Source organism: Nicotiana tabacum, chromosome 12 (genome assembly GCF_000715075.1).
Source record: "Nicotiana tabacum cultivar K326 chromosome 12, ASM71507v2, whole genome shotgun sequence".
In the NCBI taxonomy this organism is placed as follows: domain Eukaryota; kingdom Viridiplantae; phylum Streptophyta; class Magnoliopsida; order Solanales; family Solanaceae; genus Nicotiana; species Nicotiana tabacum.
Window position 1 is genome coordinate 19,473,045 of NC_134091.1, and position 25,376 is coordinate 19,498,420.

General features: G+C 39.1%; 1 protein-coding gene across 1 annotated transcript; it reads right to left on the reverse strand.

Annotated features, from left to right (window-relative positions):
• Positions 1–22,675: 22,675 nt before the first annotated feature.
• Positions 22,676–24,881, reverse strand: LOC107824382 (uncharacterized). The gene is made up of 4 exons (XM_016651125.2): positions 24,705–24,881; positions 23,937–24,036; positions 23,386–23,822; positions 22,676–23,065 (listed from the first exon to the last, which is right to left on the reverse strand). Exons 1-4 carry the CDS (start codon positions 24,879–24,881, stop codon positions 22,676–22,678), a joined length of 1,104 nt encoding a protein of 367 aa, XP_016506611.2.
• Between the last annotated feature and the right edge of the window lie 495 nt (positions 24,882–25,376).

Sequence of the window (25,376 nt, forward strand, 5' to 3'; positions counted from 1 at the left end):
TAATTATGTGTGCATTAACAGATTCATCAGTTTGTTTATTGAACTTGTTACCATGTGATATGTTTGGTTATGTGCTCATTATGCTATGATCCTCTGCTAAAATAATCCCTAATACTAATTAGTGTGTTCCTGACCTACTGTTAATCAATTAGTTTCTTTCTGTGACCTAGTCTGATCTGCAGTCTTTGTTATTTTTGTGAACTGTTTATGAACTGATCCTTATTAGCATATGAATTTGTTAATTCTCAAAAACTTTATTAAGTCTGCTTAGGTTCAAATGTGTTGCTATTTGTTTCTGTTCTATGTTTTGATTCTGTCCCTAAAGGTATCCCCTAATCCTATTTTGCTCTCCTGAATCCTCACTCTTTGCTGGCTGAAAGCCAAAGCAATTTTGGTTCTGTCCCTTGGCCTTCCTAGTGTGAGCACTACTCAGGGTTTATATGAGACCCTCGTGAACTATGACACACTAGGATTTGGTCCGTAGTGTTCCTTGAACTGTTCTGATCATTCTCCTCTAGTGTGAGCACTGCCCGGGGTTCCTGAAGCCCTTGGGAACTCTGACACACTAGAGATTTGGGTTCTGTATGCTTATCCTTGAGATATGGGTGAGTCATTCACTGTTGGTTACTGTGTATCTATGAACATGGGCTTTTGGAGCTACTGTGAATTGAAGGCTTGGCCTGTCCAGGTGCATTTGGGCCTGTTGCAGGCTTCCTATAGTTTTATATACTTTGCAATTCATTCATTAATTTCTGGTATGTAATAATTATTTGTAATAACAATTGGGGTATTAGTAAATTGGGAACTGGGTTTACCTTTTTTTTAACACTTGCATGAGAATGGGTAGAAATCCTGCCTATAAGTGTTTACTTCGCTCATTCTGACATTGTGTTTTAGATACCCTGCCTATAAGTGCTTACTTTGCCTATTCTGCTATTGTGTTAGATAACTTGCCTATAGGTGTTTACTTTATTGAAATACATTCTGCTATTGTGTGTTAGATAACCTGCCTATAAGTGTTCACTTTACTCAAATATGCTCTGTAGATAACCTGCTTATTTTTCTTTCACACGTTAGATACCATGCCTATAGGGAATAAAATAACCAAAGTTCAATTTGCATTGCAACATATTAGGCATCATGATCATAGGGTCATTTATAAATCTGCATTTTTAGAAGTCATGCCTATAGGGTTCTTAATTGATTGATATACTATTGTCATATTTTCTCATTTAGTATACATGCCTATAAAAACTAAAATCAGTCTCAATCATCAAGGGTAGGAATCATGTCTATAGAGTAGTCACCATCTGTGTTAAGTACCAAAAATCAGGCTTTAAAATATTATCTTGTTGAATACCAGTAGAAAGCATGCCTATAGGAATAACTGAATAATTCTGAATATCTCTCATAGCTTATCACTGCCTAATGCTGAGTAAATCACCTTGATGGTATGTCTATAGGTTTAACCACTTATAATTATAATCAGTAGGCAACTGTGCAGTCACTTAGAAATTATTTCGCATAACTGCTCGTATGATTAAAATCCAGAATCACATAGAAATCATGTCTATTAGACCTAAGGACTTTAATTGAAACTGTCAAAATTCCTAATCTATTTGAGTGCGTTTGCTGCCTAAGTGTGAAGTCTAATCTGAGCCCTTATTTGCTTTACATGAAAGCCAATTTGTTTTGTATGTCGCTTAGTCTTTATCATTTTTTATCAACCTAAGTTAGGTCTAGAACTATCCAAAATAGAGGTCTAAACGCCTCCTAGGCCATAGGCAAGGGACGGGTAGTGTACACATAGGGTACGATTTAGAATTGACTAGAGCGCTTTAGGTAAATAACTTAAAGATAGTAATCGGGTAGCAGGAGATGATAGTATATGCCCACTGAATAATATAAGTAACACCCCCATCTTGGGGGAGTTGCAAAGTATTATTTATGTTGCACGGGGTGATCCTTTAGGTTAAAAAACTTAGGACCCCCCATTCATGTTAAAATAATTCTTTCTTTATTCACGATGTACCTCCTCTCTCTTAGACTAATTCACATGATTTGAATACGGCCAGGACCCACTGTTGTGGACCTCAAGGAGTGCCTAACACCTTCTCTTCGAGGTAATTTGAGCCCTTACCCGATCTTTGGTGACTCAAACTAGTAAACCCGAGTCATTTGCAATAGGTGCCCTAACGCACCTCAACCCGTTATGTGGTGACTCTTTTTTAATAACTCTTCCTCCCTTTTAAAAGAGTTGTCACGACGTCGAAACCCGATTTTCGCGAGAAGAATGGGGCGCGACAACATGGCGACTCTGCTGGGGATATCCTTAGGCTCTTACCATAATGAACTTGGTCGGTGTGAATTAGTCTCCCTCGATAATCGTGTCTTTATTATTTTATGCTCAAATTCACCGTTTATTTGCTACATGCACACCCCCTTTCCTATTTTTCCTTTTACATGAATTTACATGCAACTTTTTGTTTAACCTTGTTCGCTGGCTTCAATCTTTATGTCTTTCCTAATCCCTACCCCTTTTTATCTCTTTAATATAATTTTTCCATTATACGGACTAACTCTTTCCTTATTTTTCTTTCTTTTTTTCTTTATATTTATTAAATACTGCATTTATCGCTTTACCTTGCAAAATACATGACAATATGTTGTTTTATCTTTGCATAATTACATGCTCTACATCATATTCCACTCGTGCGCAATTAATACCATAGCGGCACTTTATGAGTGTCTGCGCTCTTCCTATATCACCCTTTTAAATTTGGAAAGGCTTATTTGCAGTAAAACTAGTCGATCAGCGGTATAGTCGACGGTTCCGTGCCTTTCCTTCTCAAGTTGTCCACTTGAGGGTACCGGTCTGGACTCTTATAGAAAACCCCACTCGGATGTTAACTGTGCATGCATCATGTCTGAACGTAGTGCGAGTTAGAATGTTGTCCGCATAATAACTCTCTAAGGCAAGTCTTGTCCAAAACCTATCGGGATTTCCATAATCCCAACAGGGCACAATCATGATATATGCATTATTTGGAGAAAGCGTGCCGATATGCTAATAATTAATGTGTAAGTAGTCATGTCCGGAGGGGGAGAGGGCTAACTTTATTTGCTTTGCAGAAATGAGGTACGAAGTCCCCAGATTCGGCATGGTCCGAAGTATCTCACCGTTGTTGCTAGACTGGTAGGAAAATCTCTCGCCAAACGACAAGAACCATGTGAAAAGAATTCTGGGAAATTTACCTTCTTTTGCTGGACATTCAGCCAAACAATGTACTGATCGAGGCCGATACTATGTTTTAGGATGAAAAGATGGTTGTTTTCCATTTTGGTAACATAGAGATGACTCCCTTTCTTGAGGAAATAAGAGGTTTTGTCGGGCTACCCTGGGATAGCCCTGGTCTGCTGTACCGGAAAATCATACTTCTAGGGGATTTTTGAAAATGATGGGTCTTAGAAATAATGACGAGTTAGTCTGCCTGAAGAAGTCCTACATACCTTTCGACTTCCTCTACGAGCGTTATGGGCACAACACATCCTACCGTATCTATCATGATTAGTTTTCCATCACTTCCCCGGGCTGGACTCATCGTCGGGTTTTTGTGTCTATCGTCTGTTTTCTGGGTATGATAGTATTTCCAATTCAAGGAGATAGGATTCACACTCGTTTGGCTATGGTTACCAAGAACTTAATGGAAGGGATTGAGGAACAGACTTACACTATTGTCCCAATGATCGTGGCAGAGATATACCGAGCTTTGGACCGCTGTAAGAAAGTATTCAGACATTTTGAGGGTTGCAATTTGTTGCTGCAGATATGGTTGTTGGAGCATCTTCAAAGGGGACAGTACCGTCAGGAATTTCCACGGCGACCATGGAATGACCACATAGCTTTACACCATCCAAAAAGAATGACTTTCATCCCAGACAAGTTTGCACAATCGGAAAATGCCGTGGATTGGGTACACTTCTTTAGAAATTTGACTGATGACAAGGTCCATTGGATGTTCGAGTGGTTCCCTACTAGCGAGTTCATCATCAGATCCAGGGATGTTCCTCACTTAGTGCTAATCGGGTTGAGGGGTATCTACCCTTATGCTCCTATCAGGGTCATGAGACAGGCTGGGAGAAAACAAGTCATACCGCGAGTTTATAAGATAGTTCACTACAAAGCAGACTTTCAGGGTGGTGCCATTCCATTCAAGTGTGAGGCCCAACACCTGTGGCATCTGAAGATTATTGTGGAAAAAGATACCATCGAACCAAATCGACACCACGCCGAACATGTGTATTTCTACCTATCATGGTTGGATGATGACATAGCGGAGAAATCGAGCCAGGGATCGATCTAAGAAACAGGGTCATAGACGATGTTGCTGAAGAACAAGTAAAATACAAGAGGTTGCGCAAGAGAATCCTTGAGTTTGAAGCCAGACATTTGGAACAACACAGGATAGACATGGAATCAATCAATGAATTGAGGGAAGTTGCTACAAAATCAATAGAGAGGTTGGAGTACTTAGAGCAGGGTCTGATAGAACTTGAAGGGAAGATGAGGAAGAGGATCGTGGATTATCAGAATGCAGAGGGAAACGAAGGAGGACACCTAGCAAGGGCGTATCTGCTGCTGGACATGCACGACCTGGGGAATCTGATCGATAGGGCCAAGAAGGCCAAGCTTGGAGAGGGTCCCTCCGGGATCAAATAGAATATAATTGTTGTTTATTTGCTTTTCTAGAGTCATTTTAGAAATTGATTGTAATAAGGCAAATGCCACTAGAAACTCTTTTAATTATTGTCATTTTAGAGGTTTGATCTATTTATTACATTAATGAAATGGGGCAGTTATTGGCATCAAGTTTCTCTAAATTTATGTGTCCTTAGGCCTACCTCAGGCACAATGAGGTCCCCAAAATTAGGACGCGGATTTATAATTCCGCAATATATGTTTAAATACTGTAAATATCCTTCCAAAATCCTCTACTGACTTGTTTACCTTTTTGCTTTTCTTTGTTTTGATTATTCCCATCCCCTAAGGTTGGTTCTTGCATACTGGCATCATCAGCGTATCATACCAGATCTAGAGGCCCTCCACTTCCTCATCCTCCTCCAGGTGATCATAAAAGAAAGGAAAAGGCTAAGATGGATGACATGAGTGGTATCAGAAAAGATAACGCTGCGTACGTGAAAAATGTTAAAACTTTAGATGGTCGGAGTACTCCAGCACAGAATGATTTGGTTCTATAGTTGGAGTAGAAAATACTGGAATTGCAAGGGAAACTTGAGCAAGTCCGCAACTTGGCAAACCTCTCCCTCACCTTAAACGTCCCGAATATTAACCAACAGAACGCCCAAAACCCAGCACCTCCTCAAAACACACCAAACCAACATCCACAAAATCCTCCCGCACCTCATCAATACGCCACACCTCCTCAAAATCCTAACCCTCCACCAGTGCCAACTCCTCCTCAACACCAACATCTTCCGACTCAGTATCCACAAACTACTACCTACCATACTCCTCAAAATACACTGCAACCTACCCCCGATCCGCAAAACTCAACCAATGATCATCACTATACTCAAATCCCCGGTATTCACCAAAGTAACCCCATATACATAGAAACCCTACCTCACCCCACTCAACAAACCCTATACACACCGGAATCCGCCGAGAAGGACCTGCTCATCCAGAATATGGCAGAGGAACTTAAGAAGCTCACAAGCCGAGTCCAGGGTATCGAAGAGGGAAAAGGCATTGAGGGTTTGAATTATGAAGATCTATGTATTCAGCCGGACGTAAAACTGCCGGAGGGTTACAAACCTACCAAGTTCGAGATGTTTGACGGAATAGGTGACCTAAAAGGTGCATCTGAGGACATATTGTGACAAGCTCGTAGGAGTTGGAAAGGATGAAAGGATTCGCATGAAATTGTTCATTAGAAGTCTCACTAGAGACGCCCTATCTTGGTATATCAGCCAAAATACAAAGAAGTGGGTTAGCTGTATAAGCATGGCATTAGATTTCATGGATCGATTCAGGTTTAATACGGAGAATGCACCAGATGTATTTTATATACAGAATCTCAAAAAGAAGCCAACAGATACTTTCCGCTAGTATGCTACTCGATGGAGATCAGAAGCCGCGAAAGTAAGGCCGGCATTGGAAGAAGAGCATATGAACAAGTTCTTCATCCGGGCCCAGGATCCACAATATTATGAAAGGTTGATGGTTATCGAGAACCATAAATTCTCCGACATCATCAAGTTAGGGGAAAGGATTGAAGAAGGGATCAAGAGCGGAATGGTAACTAATTTTGAGGCATTACATGCTACAAACAAAGCATTGCAGTCAGGGGGTATATCTAAGAAGAAAGAAGTAGGGGTCATGATGGTAGCCCAAGGTCCAAAATCTCCTCTTACATACCAAACACCTCCACCCACATATCAGCCTTCACCTCCCAGATATCCACAACCTGCCACTACCTACCACACTTATAACACCCACCCAGCATATTATCACTCACCGCCAGCCCGTCAAAACTATCAGAAGCCCAGACCAAATTTCGACCGCAGGCCACCCAGACAATACACCCCTATTGCTGAACCCATCGATCAATTGTACGAGAGATTGAAAGCTGTTGGATATGTCACCCTTATTCCCGCTGTTGCCATAGAAAACTCCTCTCAATGGGTCAATCCAAACAAAACATGTGCCTACCACTCCGGCATGAAGGTCCATACCATTGATGAATGACGCACCCTGAAATACAAGATCCAGACACTAATCGATACCAAGGTTATACAAGCAAAGGAGGTTGCACCTAACGTCCTCAACAATCCCCTCCCAGATCATAGGGGCGAGGGAGTAAATGTAATAGAGACTGATGAAGAATTGGACCCGGAAGGGTCGATTGGGATTATTCGATAAGGGGATGACCCAAAGAAAACTACGGTCACTCTTACTCCTATTGTGGTACAGATACAACCACCGGTCGAAGTCTAAGTAGCCACACCAACCCCATTCGAGGTGGAAGTAACAACACCTACAGCTGCACCTGCTCTATTTGAAGTAGAAGTAACCACACCCTTCACTGTGACGGTAGCATCCACACCGCCCTTTAAGTCCAATGCCGTACCCTGGACTATGTTGCAGAAACCAGGAGGAAAGGAGAAGCAAAAATGGAAGAATCTGGCGCAGCACAAGGTATGACCAGGACTGGTAGAATTTATACACCTGAGAATTTGGGAGGAACGAGTAGAGAAGCTGCTTCCAAGCAACCCATCATTGAAAGCGAGAGAATATTATATGGTAGACCATCTGAACAAAACTCCTGCTCAGATATCCATCCTATCATTACTGCAGAATTTTGAGGCGCATAGGAATGCCTTGATGAAGGTATTGAATGAAGCTTACGTACCTAACAATATCACCAGCGGGGAGATGGATAACATGGTAGGGCAAGTACTGTAAAGCCACAAGATCACCTTTCATGAAGATGAACTGCCACCAGAGGGATTAAGCCACAACAGGGCGTTGCACATCACAGTACAATGCGAGGATAAATTCATTGCCAGGGTTTTGATAGATGGAGGTTCCAGTCTCAACATCTGTCTGCTGACAACTCTGAAAAGATTGGGTAAAGGTTTGCGTGAAATACGAGTAGGGACTATGAACGTGAAGACGTTCGATTGGTCCCAAAGGGCCACAATTGGGGAAATGAATCTATGCTTACAGATGGGTCCAACTTGGTTTAATATTGAATTCCAAGTACTCGATATATCCGCCTCATACAACTTATTGCTGGGACGATCTTGGATACATGCCGCTGGGACCGTGGCCTCTACTTTGCACTAGGCTGTGAAATTCGAATGGAATCATCAAGAGGTGATCATTCATGGAGACGGGAGTAATCCTATTTACACCAACCAAACTGTTCCGGTTGTTGAAAATAGAAGGTAATTGGGTGGAGAGACTTATCATCGCATCGAGCGCATCAATGCAATTGAGAAAGACAAATGGTGGAGCAGCAAAATAGAAAGCATACTTGCATGGGTAGGGTATGAACCCAGTAAAGGGCTCGGGAAGAATATCCATGGTATTGCCAAGCCAATACAGCTAAATTGTCATGGCACGACCTTTGGATTGGGATATCAATACACCTAGCACGAGTATTAGAACTGGTGACTGCCATGGCGTGGTCCTTATTACCTTCTTGAGCAGTCGGTACCACATTTGAGCCAATCCTTTCATCAGGCTGACATGATATGGGGATCTGAAGAAGATGAAGTTCTAGCTGGCTTAAAAAATCTGTTCTTGGAAGAAGAGGACATGGATTGCAGTGTGATAGTTGAGGAGGAGGAGGAAGAAGGCCTCATTATTCAGACCGTGGAAAAGGGAGTTGTTCTTAAGAACTGGACTGCTGCACCATCAAGGGCCCATCGAGTTCCTGGGTAGTCTGGCAATTAGCATCATTTATTTTAAAAGCAATTTTTACGAGTATTTAAAAGCAATTTTTATGAGCATTTTGTTTTAAGCATGTTTTGTTTAAAATAATTGCTCGGGTCATCGAGCCGCACCTATTTGACGTTTTCAAGATTTATCTAAATGCATTGCTATTTTTAGTATTTATTATTATTCTTTACTTTTTTTCTCTACAACATTATTATTACCTATCCCGATGAACTTACGACTGTGACATGTAATAAGACAACGCAACATAAGGATAATGATTCAGAGGATCTGGAAGAGGATATAATACCCGAGGAAATTGTCAGAGAAGTGGAAAACTTTGAAAACAAGCCTAAGTCCAATTTGGATGAGACTGAAACAGTTAATCTAGGAGACTCCAAAACAGTCAAGGAAACACGTATAAGCATTTACCTGTCACCATCAGAGAAAGAAGAATACACTCATTTCCTGAAGGAATATGAGGATATATTTGCATGGTCCTATGATTACCTGACCGGTTTGAGCACGTCCATAGTGGCTCATAAACTACCTACCAACCCAATGTGTCCGCCAGTAAAGCAGAAGCTCAGAAAGTTCAAGTCAGATATGAGTTTGAAAATCAAAGAGGAAGTCACCAAACAGATCAAAGCTAAGGTTCTCAGAGTGGTTGAATATCCAACTTGGTTGGCTAACATCGTGCCAGTTCTGAAGAAGGATGGGAAAGTCAGAGTATGCGTCGATTATCGGGACCTAAACAGAGCAAGCCCCAAAGATGATTTCCCGTTAACCAACATACACATACTGATCGAAAATTGCGCCAAGCATGAACTCCAATCCTTTGTGGATTGCTTCGCTGGATATCATCAGATCTGGATGGATGAAGAGGATGCCGTAAAGACAGCTTTTATCACACCATGGGGGGTGTACTACTATAAAATAATGACGTTCGGTCTAAAGAATGTTGGGGACACTTATATGAGGGTCATGACAACTATTTTCCACGGCATGATACATAAGGAGATAGAGGTATATGTGGATGACATCATCATCAAATCCAAGAAGAGTACATACCACATAGCAGATTTGAGGAATTTTTTGATCGGCTTCGGAGGTACAATTTGAAATTGAATCCCGCAAAATGTGCCTTTGGGGTCCCTACAGGAAAGTTATTAGGGTTCATCGTCAGCCGACGAGGAATTGAGTTAGACCCATCAAAGGTCAAGACTATCCAGGATTTGCTATCTCCAAAGAACAAGAAAGACATGATGAGCTTCTTAAGACATCTTAATTACATCAGCCGCTTCATAGCACAATCAACCGTGATCTGTGAGCCGATTTTCAAAATGTTAAAGAAGGATGCCGCAACAAATTGGACTGAATACTGTCAGAAAGCTTTTGACAGAATCAAAGAATATTTGTCCACACCGCCAGTCCTGGTCCTGCCAGAACTTGGTAGACCACTGCTACTCTATCTCTCCGTATTAGATGGGGCTTTCGGTTGTGTCTTGGGACAACATGACGAGACGGGAAGGAAAGAACATGCCATATACTATTTGAGTAAGAAGTTCACACCCTATGAAGCACGCTATTCTTTGCTGGAATACACCTGTTGTGCTTTGACCTGGATAACCCAAAAACTGAGGCACTACTTTTGTGCCTATACCACATATCTCATATCAAGGATGGACCCTCTGAAGTACATCTTCCATAAACCCATGCCTACAGGAAGCTGGCAAAATGGCAGATATTGTTGAGTGAATTCGACCTTGTCTATGTGACTCAAAACGCGGTTAAGGGACAAACATTAACGGATCATCTTGCGGAAAATCCTGTAGGAAGAGAATACGAACCACTAAAAGCATATTTTCCTGATGAAGAAGTATCATTCGTAGTAGAAGATATCCCCGAAGCCTACGACGAGTGGAGAATCTTTTTCGATGGAGACGCAAACTTCAAAGGAGTGGGTATTGGAGACGTTTTGGTGTCAGAAATAGGTCAACATTATCCGTATCCGTGAAACTCAGATTTCCATGCACCAATAATATGGCAGAATATGAGGCTTGCATATTGGGGCTCAATTTGGCCGTTGACATGAATATCCAGGAATTACTGGTAATTGGCGATTAAGATCTACTGGTACATCAGGTGCATGGAGAATGGGCTATAAAGAATACCAAGATATTACCATATCTATATCATGTGCAAGAGATGATGAAGAGGTTCACGAAGATAGAGTTTAGACATGTCCCGAAAATCCAGAATGAGTTCGCAGACGCATTGGCCACTTTGTCCTCCATGATATAGCATCCGGACAAGAATTTTATCGACCCCATTCAGGTAAGGATTCATAATCAGCCGACTTACTGTGCTCATGTTGAAGAAGAAACAGATGGGAATCGATGGTTCCATGATATCAAGGAATATTTGACAAAAGAAGAATATCCAGAGCACGCAAGCCACACCCAGAAACGCACACTTCGGAGGTTGTCTAACCATTTCTTCTAGAGTGGAGGAATTCTGTATAGAAGAACTCCAGATCTAGTGCTATTATGGTGTGTTGACACCAAAGAAGCCTCTAAACTACTTGAAGAGATACACGCCGGAACCTGCGGCCCACATATGAATGGTTTCGCCTTAGCCAAGAAGATGCTCAGAGCCGGATACTTTTGGATGACTATGGAAATAGACTGGATCCGGTATGTCCATAAATGTCATCAGTGCCAGATACACGCAGATATGATACGAGTACCTCCAAATAAACTTAATGCAACCAACACACCTTGGCCTTTTGCTGCCTGGGGAATGGATGTCATTGGACCAATCGAGCCCACCGCTTCAAACGGGCACATGTTCATTCTAGTGGCCATCGACTATTTCACAAAGTGTGTTAAAGTTGCATCTTACAAAGCTGTAACCAAGAAAGTCGTCACATATTTTGTCAGGGACAGTATTGTTTGTCGATTCGAGGTTCCAGAATCCATCATCACTGACAATGCCGCTAATCTCAACAATGATCTAATGAAATCCATGTGCGAAACCTTCAAGATCAAGCACAAAAACTCCACAGCATACCGACCCCAAATAAATGGAGCTGTGGAAGCCGCCAACAAGAACGTTAAGAAGATACTAAGGAAAATGGTAGAGAATCACAAGTAGTGGCACGAGAAGTTACCATTTGCCTTATTGGGATACCGTACCATAGTACGCACGTCAACCGGGCAAACTCCTTACCTATTGGTCTACGGTACTGAAGCCGTCATCCCCACCGAGGTAGAAATTCCTTCCTTGAGAATTATACAAGAAGCTGAGCTCAGTGATGCGGAATGGATAAGAAGCCGCTACGAGCAGTTAGCTCTCATTGATGGGAAAAGAATGAATGCGGTGTGTCATGGTCAGCTTTATCAGAATAGAATGTCCAGAGCTTTCAACAAAAGGGTTATACTTAGATAGTTCGCACCGGGGCAGCTGGTGCTGAAACAGATCTTCCCACATCAGGATGAAGCCAAAGGAAAATTCTCACCCAACTGGCAAGGACCTTACATGGTTCACAGGGAACTAATAGGAGGAGCACTCATACTCGTAGAGATGGACGGAGAAATTTGGCCAAAGCCTATTAATTCAGACGCAGTAAAAAGATACTATGTCTAAACTTTTTGCATATGATGTAACTGAACTACGCTTGACCTGATTCTCGTTTAAGAGGTGATACGTAGGCAGCCCTGTGGGTTCAGTCACAATTCAATAAAATTTTCATTTTTCCCATAACCGGAAATTGGGGCAGAATTTTGAGGAGGACCCTCAAAATTCCAAAGCAAGTTTAGCCAATGACACCGTATGCGGAATAGCTAGAAGTTCGTCTAGACAACTGGGGCAGAACTTTGAGGAGGACCCTCAAAATTCTACGTCGAGAAGGTCGCAATGTCTCTAATAATGTCACAGTTACTGGTTCATCTAATCGATTTTTAAAACGCATATTACTGTGTTTTGAATAATTATGCATACGTATTTTTCAAAAATTTTATTTTAGTCAAATGCTACCCATGGTAACTCGAACATGACTCTAGGTGCAGAGCGGAGCAAAGTAAGAAGACAAAGGCACGAACCAACCTCCCCCAAAACTCACATTTTATTCTTTGGATGCAGGAACGAGGAATAACAACAAGTACATGCGCACCTTAGAATCATTATCGTCATAACGACAAAACTGCCAAGCACAAACATATCTCCAGCTAAGAAATGCTCTGCTCTTACTTACTATTTGTCCATTGCATGAGACCAAGAATTGTCTCAAATCTTACATGAGGCTAAGCCCTACCTCCTCAATTGCATAAGGCTAAGCATTGCCTTCCACCTGCATGAGACTAAGAACTATCTCAGATCTTGTATGAGGCTAAGCCCTGCCTCCTTAATTGCATAAGGCTAAGCTCTGCCTTCCCCTGTATGAGACTAAGCACTGTCTCAGATCTTGCATGAGGCTAAACCCTGCCTCTTTAATTGCATAAGGCTAAGCTCTGCCTTCCCCCTGTATGAGACTAAGCATTATCTCAAATCTTGCATGAGGCTAAGCCCTGCCTCCTCGATTGCATAAGGCTAAGCATTGCCTTCCATTTGCCTGAGACTAAGCACTATCTCAGATCTTGAATGAGGCTAAGCCCTGCCTCCTCAATTGCATAAGGATAAGCATTGCCTTCTATTTGAGACTAAGCATTGTCTCAGATCTTGCATGAGGTTAAGCCCTGCCTCCTCAATTGCATAAGGCTAAGCTCTTCCTTTCTTACTGCATGAGACTAAGCGTTGTCTCCAATCTTGCACGAGACTAAGCATTGTCTCTCCTTGCATAACCACAAATGTTGCTCTATTCCAAACCTTGCATTATTTTCTTCTTTCGGGGCTAAGCTCTGCCCCTGATCTTACACAAGACTAAACTCTATCTTGTTTCATCTCAAGTATCATGTCTTTGCATCTCATGGACTGATACATAGCCAATTTGTCCAAAGGCGTCATAGTCCGAAGGCATCATCCTCATAGCCAGACGACACCATGCCATGGCCTGAGGATCTCTTAATCTTGCACATCATTATTCAAAGGCATCATGGTTCGGAGGCACCATCTTCATAGCCTGAGAATATCATTTCATAGCCTGCGAATCCTTTACCGCACAATTCATGACCCTGGACATCATGGTCTAAAGACGTCATCCTCACCGTCCAAAGACAACCTCCATGGTCCAATGGGAATTTGCATCATGTTTAAATTTATGCGATAATCTATATGCATGCATTGTATTTTGAGTTTACAGGTGATCCGGTAAGTAACTGTTATCCTAACGGGAGCAATCTTCGCTCCAATTTTCATTCAACATTCATATCCTTCAATTACTTCAAACATAACCGATCCCATACGTTTACCCATCCTCATCTGATACCCACTTAAGTATCCATAACCATTCCCAATCTCGGTTTGTCCTGTCCAGAATATTTTGTCCGTTCTTACAACAACTCCATTGGTTCGTTCCACCGTTGAATCTAGAACTACACATGGCCTGATTCCTGTAATACCAGGGATATGTAGGCAACTCAGAGACCAGAGTGTGGCCTATATTTCTCAAAACATTCCACTCGGTCAAAATCGGTCATCATTTCTTTACCCGACAACTCTTTCATCCTTCCCAGGTAAAGAGGGCAGCTGTTGATACCCAATTTTTTCCTATATATTTTATATATGTAAAATACTTTCAAAATATCATATGTATGCATATATAGGTATATCCAAACGTTTTAGTATTTTTTCTAATTTTAAAGGCATGAACAAGCATTTTTCATAATTTTCTATAATCTTTGAAGTCTTTAAATCAATTTATTCCTGCATTTTTATTATATAAATACTCATTAATTACCTCACAGATTATCTTATGACCTAATTTCATCATTTACACCCATATTAGGTTTTAAATATTTTAGCATAATTACATCTACATTTTTAAAGGCTAAAATTGCACATTTGCAATAATAGCATATATGAATTTATAATTATTTTATTTATGCAAAAATAATCTTTTTATACTTTTATAATGTTAAATAAATATTTTATTTGTTTTATGCATGAATGATATTTTTATTATTTATTTACTATTTTTTATAAATTATTTATTATATAAATTTGGGTATTTAAAATCTTGCCTCAATTTGCTACCAATTTCGGACCCAAACCTACCCAATTATCACCGGCCCAATTTCCCTTACCCAATTAACTACCCGACCTAGAACCCCTTTAAATCGTGGTCGTTGATCTCTGAGATCAACGGTCCACGTTACACCTGCCCATTTTAATTAACCAAATCCCCCCTTAACTTAGCCATTTCTTACCAGCCGCCGCCTTCAAACGCTCTCACCTCACTGCCCTAAACCCTAGCCGTCTCCCCCCAATCTCCTCTCCTAATCGCACCAGACATGGGATTCCCTAGTGTTTTCTTACCATATCTCACCTCTCTTTGGTACTGAGACTTTCTATATACCGCTTGCCTATACATGGCAAGCAGATCTCTTCAATTTCGAACCTAAATGGTTCAACTCCTTCACCATTTTCCGTCTTTGTTCTTCCTTGCTCTTTTATGGTATGGATCACTATGAATCTCTTAGAATCTTTGTGATTTTTTCTACTTACCCTAAAACTAGGGTTTCAGATCTTTCTAGATCTAATCAAATATGGTTCGATTCCTTAATTATTTTTGTTAATATTTTTGTCTATATGTCTATTTGCATATCATTATGACTCTTTGCTTGTTATTTCTGCTGGTGTTTACTTGCCCTAAATTTGGGTTTTTTTTGTTCTTCAAAATCGAACCAAATCTGGTTCGATCCTTTAATTATTTTTGTTAAAGTTTCTGTCTATATGTCTATATTCATCTTATTGTAACTCTCTGCATTATTTTCTGCCGATTTGTATATTTTACCTAAATTAGGGTTTTTAAATTTTTCTTTTTTTATTAACTATTAAATGCTTTCCTTTCTAGTATTTTGAAACATTATTGCCATATTTATGTGTTCAATTTCAGTACTATTTAAACCGCTCCCCCATTTCCCTTTAAGGACAGATTTTAGAGTTCAAAATTTTCTCACCACTATAAACAAAACTATACACTGTTATTCTCTAGCAATACTATTATTCTGTACTTTTGATTCCTGGCCGGCCGGAAGCCAAGGCCAGAAATCTTCAAGTGTTCTGTCTCCGTTTGGTGATAATTGCTATACTACTGGATTCTTTTTTTTTTTTTTCTGTTTCATCTCAACTGGTGAGTTATTGAATCCTTTAATACTTCATTGCTCATTTAATGTATTACTGCTATTAGACTAGTTACCCTAAAATATTATTATCTGTATTTAAGACATGTTGAACTCAGTTGAATCAGTTAGGGAAATCTGCCTAACTCTGTGTCATTTAGGACTATCTTTTAGCAGTAAGCATGCTTTGATACTTTTCCTAACGATTGGTTAATTATGTGTGCTTTAACAGATTCATCAGTTTGTTTATTGAACTTTTTATCATGTGATCTGTTTGGTTCTGTGCTCATTATGCTATGATACCTCTGCTGAAATAATCCCTAATACTAATTAGTGTGTTCCTGACCTATTGTTAATCAATGAGCTTCTTTCTGTGACCTAGTCTGATCTGCAGCCTTTGTTATTTTTGTGAACTGTTTATGAACTGATCCTTATTAGCATATGGCTTTGTTAATTCTCAAAAACTTTATTAAGTCTACTTAGGGTTATCCCCTAATCCTATTCTGCTCTCCTGAATCCTCACTCTTTGCAGGCTGAAAACCAAAGCAATTTAGGTTCTGTCCCCTGACCTTCCTAGTGTGAGCACTGCTTAGGGTTCATATGAGACCCTCGTGAACTCTGAGACACTAGGATTTGGTCCCTACTGTTCCTTGAACTGTTCTGATCATTCTCCTCTAGTGTGAGCACTGCCCGGCGTTCCTGAAGCCCTTGGGAACTCTGACACATTAGAGATTTAGGTTATGTATGCTTATCCTTGAGATATGGGTGAATCATTCACTGCTGGTTACTGTGTATCTTTGAACATGGGCTTTTGGAGCTACTGTGAATTGAAGGCTTGGCCTGTCCAGGTGCATTTGGGCCTGCTGCAGGCTTCCTATAGTTTTATATACTTTGCAATTCATTCATTAATTTTTGGTATGTAATAATTATTTGTAATAACAATTAGGGTATTAGTAAATTGGGAACTGGGTTTACCTTTTTTTTAACACTTGCATGAGAATGGGTAGAAATCCTGCCTATAAGTGTTTACTTCGCTCATTCTGACATTGTGTGTTAGATAACCTGCCTATAAGTACTTACTTTGCTCATTCTGCTATTGTGTTAGATAACCCGCCTATAGGTGTTTACTTTATTCAAATACATTCTGCTATTGTGTGTTAGATAACCTGCCTATAAATGTTCACTTTACTCAAATATGCTCTGTAGATAACCTGCTTATTTTTCTTTCACACTTTAGATACCATGCCTATAGGGAATAAAATAACCAAAGTTTAATTTGCATTGTAGCATATTAGGCATCATGATCATAGGGTCATTTATAAATCTGCATTTTTAGAAGTCATGCCTATAGGGTTCTTAATTGATTGATATGCTATTGTCATACTTGCTCATTTAGTATACATGCCTATAAGAACTAAAATCAGTCTCAATCATCAAGGGTCGGAGTCATGTCTATAGGGTAATCACCATCTATGTTAAGTACCAAAAACCAGGCTTTAAAATACTGTCTCGTTGAATACCAGTAGAAAGCATGCCTGTAGGAATAACTGAATAATTCTGAATATCTCTCGTTGCTTATCACTGCCTAACGCTGAGTAAATCACCTAGATAGCATGCCTATAGGTTTAACCGCTTATAATTATAATCAGTAGGCAACTGTGCAGTCACTTAGAAATTACTTCGCATAACTGCTCGCATGATTAAAATCCAGAATCACATAGAAATCATGTCTATAGGACCTACGGACTTTAATTGAAACTGTCAAAATGCCTAATCTGTTTTCGTGCATTTGCTGCCTAAGTGTGGAGGCTAATCTGAGCCCTTATTTTCTTTACATGAAAGTCCAATTTATTTTGTATGTCGCCTAATTTTTATCATTTTTGAGCAACCTAAGTTAGGTCAAGAACCATCCAAAATAGAGGTCCAAACGCCTCCTGGGTCATAGGCAAGGGACGGGTAGTGCACGCATAGGGTACGATTTAGAATTGACTAGAGTGATTTAGGTAAATAACGTAAAGATAGTAATCGGGTAGCAGGAGATGATATTCTGTGCCCGCTGAATAATATAAGTAACACCCCCATCTTGGGGGAGTTGCAAAGTATTATTTATGTTGCACGGGGTGATCCTTTAGGTTAAAAAACTTAGGACACCTCATTCATGTTAAAATAATTCTTTCTTTATTCACTCTATTCCTCCTCTCTCTTAGACTAATTCACATGATTTGAGTTCGGCTGGGACCCACCATTGTGGACCTCAAGGAGTGCCTAACACCTTCTACTCGAGGTAATTTGAGCCCTTACCCGATCTTTGGTGACGCAATCTAGTAAACCCGAGTCATTTGCAATAGGTGCCCTAACACACCTCAATCCATGCGACTCTTTTTTAATAACCCTTCCTCCCTTTTAAAAGAGTTGTCATGACGTCTAAGCCCGATTTTTGCGAGAAGAACGGGGCGCGACGGCCTTCATCCTTGTGACAGTCAAGTTAACTTACTCCACCAATCCAAATTCAAATCTCAACATATATAACCCGTTGGTAGAAAAGAAACCCTTCACACAACATCATAATGATCGCACATCCGTAGTTTACCCCGCAGGTGATAACCCACCTGCTTAGCTTCAAACTGACATATCTCCATAACCTTTAATAGCCACAACTACTACGCCATCACATAATCTTCCTGGGTTTGAACTCACCACAAGACATGAAAAATCTACTTCGTTCCACATTTAAACAACATGAAAAATCTTTTAACACACTCATAACTCGAGACTATACGTCACATCAAGATAGAAATCAAGCACCCAATAGTCCTTTTTACATCCCAAACAAACTCTTCCCGTCATATTCGAACCATCTAGACACATCCCATAGTCACATCATACTCATCATATGGTCACCCAACCATTCATCGAGCCACAATTCCACTAGTAGGGAAACTAAATGACTTATAAGTCCAAAAGCACATGCTCACACAACTGAAACTACCGAGCTTGAGCTGTGGTCCTAATCTGGCCTTAAGAACTCTAGATTGGCCCATCACCAAAACACAGAAATTACATCTTACACCTCATCCCTGGAATCACAAGCCGGTGATGCACGACTGATACTGAGCGCTCACATGTGCATTGAATGCGTGGAATGAATTCAAAAAGTTATGTTTCAAACTGAATCAATTCCGCACAATAAGGAAAGAAAGATGGAAAATTATCCTAAATGCCATGTACTCTCTCGAAGATAAGTATGGACGTCATCATACCAATCCGCAAGACTTTACTAGACACCCGCTCATGATTGTAGAACCTATGAACCTATGGCTGTGATACCACCTTGTCATGACCCAAAATCTAACTAGCCGTGATGACACCTAACCTCACCCGCTAGGTAAGCCAAATAACAATAATCTGATTCAATTAATAATTAAATGACTCTAATATACTCCCCAAGGACTGGTAGTATAAATCATGAGCTTCTAAGATTAGAATTTACAAAGATGATATGAAATAAATACATCATTTATTCAAAATGTACATAAACAGATTTTTATAAATCTAAGGCTACCATGAACAAGAGGCAGCTACGACCGGAACATAGGTACGTCTTCAAATCTATCTCACGTCGATCACAACAACATCAACATCCAATATTTGCATGCAAGGTGCAGAAGTGTAGTATGAGTACAACCGACCCCATGTACTCAGTAAGTAACAAACCTAACCTTAGGTTGAAAGTAGTGACGAACCTGTACCAAGGTCAGAGTCCACTCTAATAACCAATAACATCTCATAATAATACAATTTAAAGCAGCACAAGTAATAACTCAATAATAGAATGCTCAGCTCGTATATAATTTCGAAAACTGTGATTTTTCCCAAAAACTTTCAACAGGTAAATACTTTAATTTTTAAATGTCATGAGGAAAAATGCATCTCTATGCCTGTATGTCAAGTGTGCATGTCAATGCGATGCAACTCAGTGATAAAACCATATGCATACTCTTAGAGTTTCATTTCACTCAGTCCTCCAAGTTACCCAGTCCTCCCAGTCACTCAGTCCTCACAGTCACTCAATCCTCCCAATCGCTTGGCACTCACACTCAGTAGGTACCTGCGTTCACCGAGGGTGTGTACAGACTCTGGAGGGGCTCCTTCAGCCCAAGTGCTATAACAAGCCAATCATGGTATAAATCAGTCAACCATGCTGTGGTGTGCAACCCGATCCCAAAAATAATAATATATATATAAAGCCAATATGGCCTGCTGCTGCGTGCAGTCTGATCACATAATCATCCTTACAACCGAGCTCACCAACTTTGTTTTCATCAAAAATGGAAAAAACCTCCAGTTTATAGGAATTTTAATGTCCGAGCGCCACATGTGGTGTGGGGAGCTACCTATGGCACTGTTTCCAGAACCTTTAAACATCCCAGCGCCAGGGCTAGTGCCCCACGCTACCCTGGGCGCTGGTGATAGGATTTTATTTTTTCCGACACAAAAATAGGCATAACTGTCTCATACGATGTCCGAATTCAACAATTCATTTTGCCATGGCTCCGTAATCTCAGTACGGATCTAATGCTTCAATAAAAACTGAATTTGGTGCTCATTTGCGTAATGTGATACCACGTATTCTTGAAAAATCGTTGTCGAAACATTCTAGAAATATTCAAATTAAATTCCGTTAAACATCTGAAATCCACCCGAGGCCCTTAGGACCTCAACCAAATATACCAACAAGTCCTAAAACATCATACGAACTTAGTCGAGGCCTCAAATCATATCAAAAATGTTAAAACCTCGAATCATACCACAATTCAAGCTTAATGAAACTAAGAATTTTTAACTTCTACATTCGATGCCGAAACTTATCAAATCAAGTCCGATTGACTTTCAATTTTGCACACAAGTCATAAATGACATAACAAAGATATTTCAATTTCCAGATTATGATTCCGACCCCATTAAAACGTCAACATCCCGGTCAAACTTTCAAACTTTAGATTTTCTATTTTCGTTATTTCAAGTCAAATTAAACTAAAGACTTCAAAATGAATATCCATACATACTCCTAAATCGGTCAACTCTTTTCATTTAAGTTTCTAGACAAGGATTGTTATTTCAATTTAATTCCGAATCATCCGAAAACCAAACTCGACAATTCACTCAAGTCATAATAAACATTACGAAGCTGCTCAAGACTTCGAATTGTTGAAAGGAGCGTATATGTTCAAAATGACAAGTTGGGTCATTACACTTCTGTTGGACCTCCTACAATTTTCAACATCAAGCATCCTTTAAAAGATAACCAATTCAACCCGTGGTTTGATCTTGGAGTGGAGAAAGTTGATAAAATGAACTGGTTTTATACTTTGGCACAGCTCAGGCAAGTACTCAACAACACGTTACACACATACCTTGGCATAATTTAATGATTAGTTGTAGTATTCTGTTATTTTATAAATATGTAGATTTTTTATTTTAAAATTGTAGTTAAATTGTATGAAACATTGATAAATAATCAAATCCATTTTTTTGCAACACATTGATGTTATTTTATACTATTTGAGGAAGAGAGAAAAGTATGGTCCTGCAAACAAAATACGATTTACAACCACTAACTGTATGTTCAAGATTAGAATTGAGCAAATTTATGAGAGGTATATTAATTCCCCTGCCGATAAGAAGCTTGTTGTTGTCAAACCCCAGGATGACATGGCAGAATACATATTGGGGTACCGATTACTTGTAAATGTTGCATGGGACAAAGTTAATTTTGTGATTATGCCAATAAACATTGTGAAGAAATTTTATTGGTTGTTGGATGTGTTTGACATCACCGATAGGGTTCTGTATATTTATGATTCTATGGCCTCTTTACGAAATCACAAACTTGTTGAATCTGTTGTCAACAAGTTTGTTATTATGACCCCCTTCTACTTGTCATGCACCGACTTCTATGGCAAGCGTCCAGACATCAACTACAAGAACACAAAGGCATACATTGAAAAAGGTGTTACTGACCCTCTTGACATTCAATGGTTGGTCGGTGAGATACCCCAGCAAAAAGAAGGATCACTGTATGTGTTGCTTTCCTTCTATCTATTTAATAATTATATTTTACATTGAATGCTAAAAGATTTCCCCTATTATTTTTTGCAGTGACTGTGGTGTATACGTGGCAGCATTTGCAGAATATGTCAGCATTGGAGAGCTATCGATTTCAAAGGAAGACCTTTATGATATTGATCAACACCATCGACGCTATGGAGCGCTCCTTTGGGATTATGCTATGAAAAAGCAAGAGCTTGGTGAAATTAGTGAAAGTGAGGTGACTCGAAGATTAGCAAGAAGAAACAGGGCATCGACTGTGAACGAGAGAACACAGATCCGGAAAAAGAAGAATTAGTTGCCCTTTTCAGTAGAAAAATTATAGCTAAAGTATTTAGATGTAGCTGGATTGTAGTAAAGTTGTAGGCAAATTATTTATTAGGAAGGAGTCAACTGTAATTTATTTGTAGCAGATTTGTGTTACAGTTGTTTTTCCTTTTGTGTTGTTATTTTGTCCAAAATTCTAATACACAGAATTACAACATCTGTGGGTTTTTTTGGTTAAAAGTTGTTAGTACTTGATTTCGATTTTTGTACTATATAATTTGTTTACAGCATAACTACAATTATTTCTACAACTAATATACAAAAATATATAATTTATTCAATTTAGCTGTGTTGTTATGAAAGACTAAAAGTAATAAATAAATCCAGTATTTGAACAAAACAATTGCAAACCAATTGCATTAAGAGTTAAAATCTGTTTAGCAAGTATTCATTCTATGAGACAATGTTTATTCAAATTAGCAACACATTTACACCATAACTATAATTCTCTAGAATAGAACAAATACAACTTCATGTCTTAACGGATAGATTATCATCAACAGTTGCCACATGAAATCTTATACTTTTTTGCATTTACTTTATCATATGATTTGTATCTTTGTTTTTGAGGTCGCCCCGGTTGCTTTTTTCCGGTAGGTGGCTTTACAACTTCTTCAACTATATGTTGTGGCACATTCCATTTGCTTTCGTCAGGTAACGGGTCTACTGGTATTTCATAAGTCTGCAGAAGGCTCTCCCTAGTATAATAAGGATAACAATAGTTTTCATAAGACTCGTTCCTGTACCTCAAAGCCGCCAAAGCATGTGCACAAGGAGGTTCATCAAGTTGGAATTGTCCACAACTACATTTCTTGTTTTGAAGGCAAACAATGAAGCGCTTCACACCATCTACCATAGTATGGATGTAATTTGTTGAAGCCCTCACCTACAATTTCATTACAAACGCACAACAAGTTGTCAGCAACAAATACAAAACAAAATAACTACAATAATACAATAACTTTTCTACAATTAACAATATATATTTAGTTTGATGGAATCAATGATATGATGTTATTGGCTATAGGTTAATCTCGTCTTCTGTGATAATGTCCCGTTGTCCTCCAACTCTTTGTTGTATTTTTTCCCAAGGTATGTGAATGTACCCTTTGCATTCAATAATTTTTCATTAGTCCAACGTTCAAGAAGAGTCCTCATGTACTTTAATAGTTCTACTACGGGCAACTCTCTTGCATCTTTGGTTACCGCATTCAATGACTCTGCAATGTTTGATGTTATCGTCCATGTTCCGTTCACTATAGCATGTACCCGAGACCATCTGTGATAGCCAATATCGTATAGGTATGCTTTAACACGTGTGTCGATCTCTTCAATCTTTGACATTCTTTCATTAAATTCATCAAGCGTGTATGATCGTATCGTGGCAAAGCACAATTCACTTAACTTTAGATGACCCTTCTTGAACTTTGACTTTACATTTATCCAAATATGCCACATGCAAGCATAATGTGGAATGCCGATATAAATAGTAAATGTTTCCTTCAAGATACTCTCATTCTGGTTCGAAACAACACACATATTTGATTTTTCTCCATATGCATGTTTGAATTGCTCAAAACACCACCTCCATGATGCGTCCTTTTCTGAATCAACAACGGTGTATGCTAGTGGTAATATGCTACCTATCACACAGGTGGCAAAAAGAAATTTAATTTATTTAATAAAACTTAAGAATATAAAAAATACAGTCTCAAAAATAACTTTATAACAATATTTTTATGACTTATCTACATTGCCTGTTATATCCATTGTGCTAGCTGTTAGCATGATTCCCCTATATGCCGACTTCAAGAAGGTGCCATCAACTACTACAACTGGCCTACAATGCTCCCAACCCTTGATAGACGTATTAAGTGCAACAAATGCATACAAGAAACAATCATCTTCAGTCTTCTACAATTTCACTACCGACTCCGGATAAGTCTTCTCCAGAATATATAAATAACTCGGCAATCGGCTGTAGGAATCAGCACGATGACCTCTCAAAAATTTCAAAGCCTTTTCCTTTGCTCTCCAAGATTGCATGTATATTAAGTTCATACCATGATCAGACAACATGTCAATTTGTATGTCTTTTGGTATGTATATTGTCCTAGAATCTGCATATTTTGGCATCACCATGCTGCCAACTACCATGGCAGTTGGTTTGCATTGTATGTATGTGTTGTCCATCAAAGAGCATGTGTTCAAGCTATTGAATTTTCGAACCTTGAATAATGCTGATTCATTTATGCGGGTGGACTTGAAGTGCCACGTACAATTGTCACCAACACATACGAGGCAATAGCTACATAATAAAAATAATTCAAAAAATGTTATGAAAATTGAAGCTACAAAATACGAGGTTGTTTATGCACAAAAACTTATTTTAAACAATTTATATACAAAAAAAACTACAACTTATCCACAATATGAAATTGACAAATAAAATGTGAATAGCTTCTTGCACTAGACCTTTTCACCCTAAATTGAAACTTATTCATGACAGAATAGTGCTTCATTACACTGACAATTGTTTGCTTGTCTTGGTAAATTTGGTCAACTTCAATTATATTTGGCGTATGTTCTGTTATGATGATACTTTCATATTCCACAATTGCCGGAGATGTTTGTATATCAATCAACTTCATTGTTCCTGATACTTCTCCAATTATGTTATAATTGCTTGACAATTGTACCATGTTAGTATTACGATAATCAGAAGAACTTGCACTCAATTAAAAGTATAGCAATTCAGACCTTTGTATATTCATGTGTTCAGTATTTGAAATAATTCTTGTAGAGACATAACAATTGAACTACATTTATTATGTAGTAAAATTGTAGATAATATGTAGAAAAATTATAAAACACTTGAAATTGAAAAACATCAGCACTGAAAAAACATAGCAAACCTGCAATTATGCTCGCATTCGACATACTGCTTTCCAAATCGAAATCATGCACAGTTATACACAACGGATATATTCCTAAATTTTTGTTTTCCTTTTTTGTCTCCATATGCACTCACACTCCCATATCGCTCCAAATTTTTATTGGAGGATAATGTTCATTGACAGTGTATTTGATTTCAATGATTTTTGCGGAGGTATCGATCATTAGATACTCTGCAATTGCGGAATTCAATTGACTATAATTTGAATCCTCAGTAACTTCAATTCCGTCAACATCAAAAT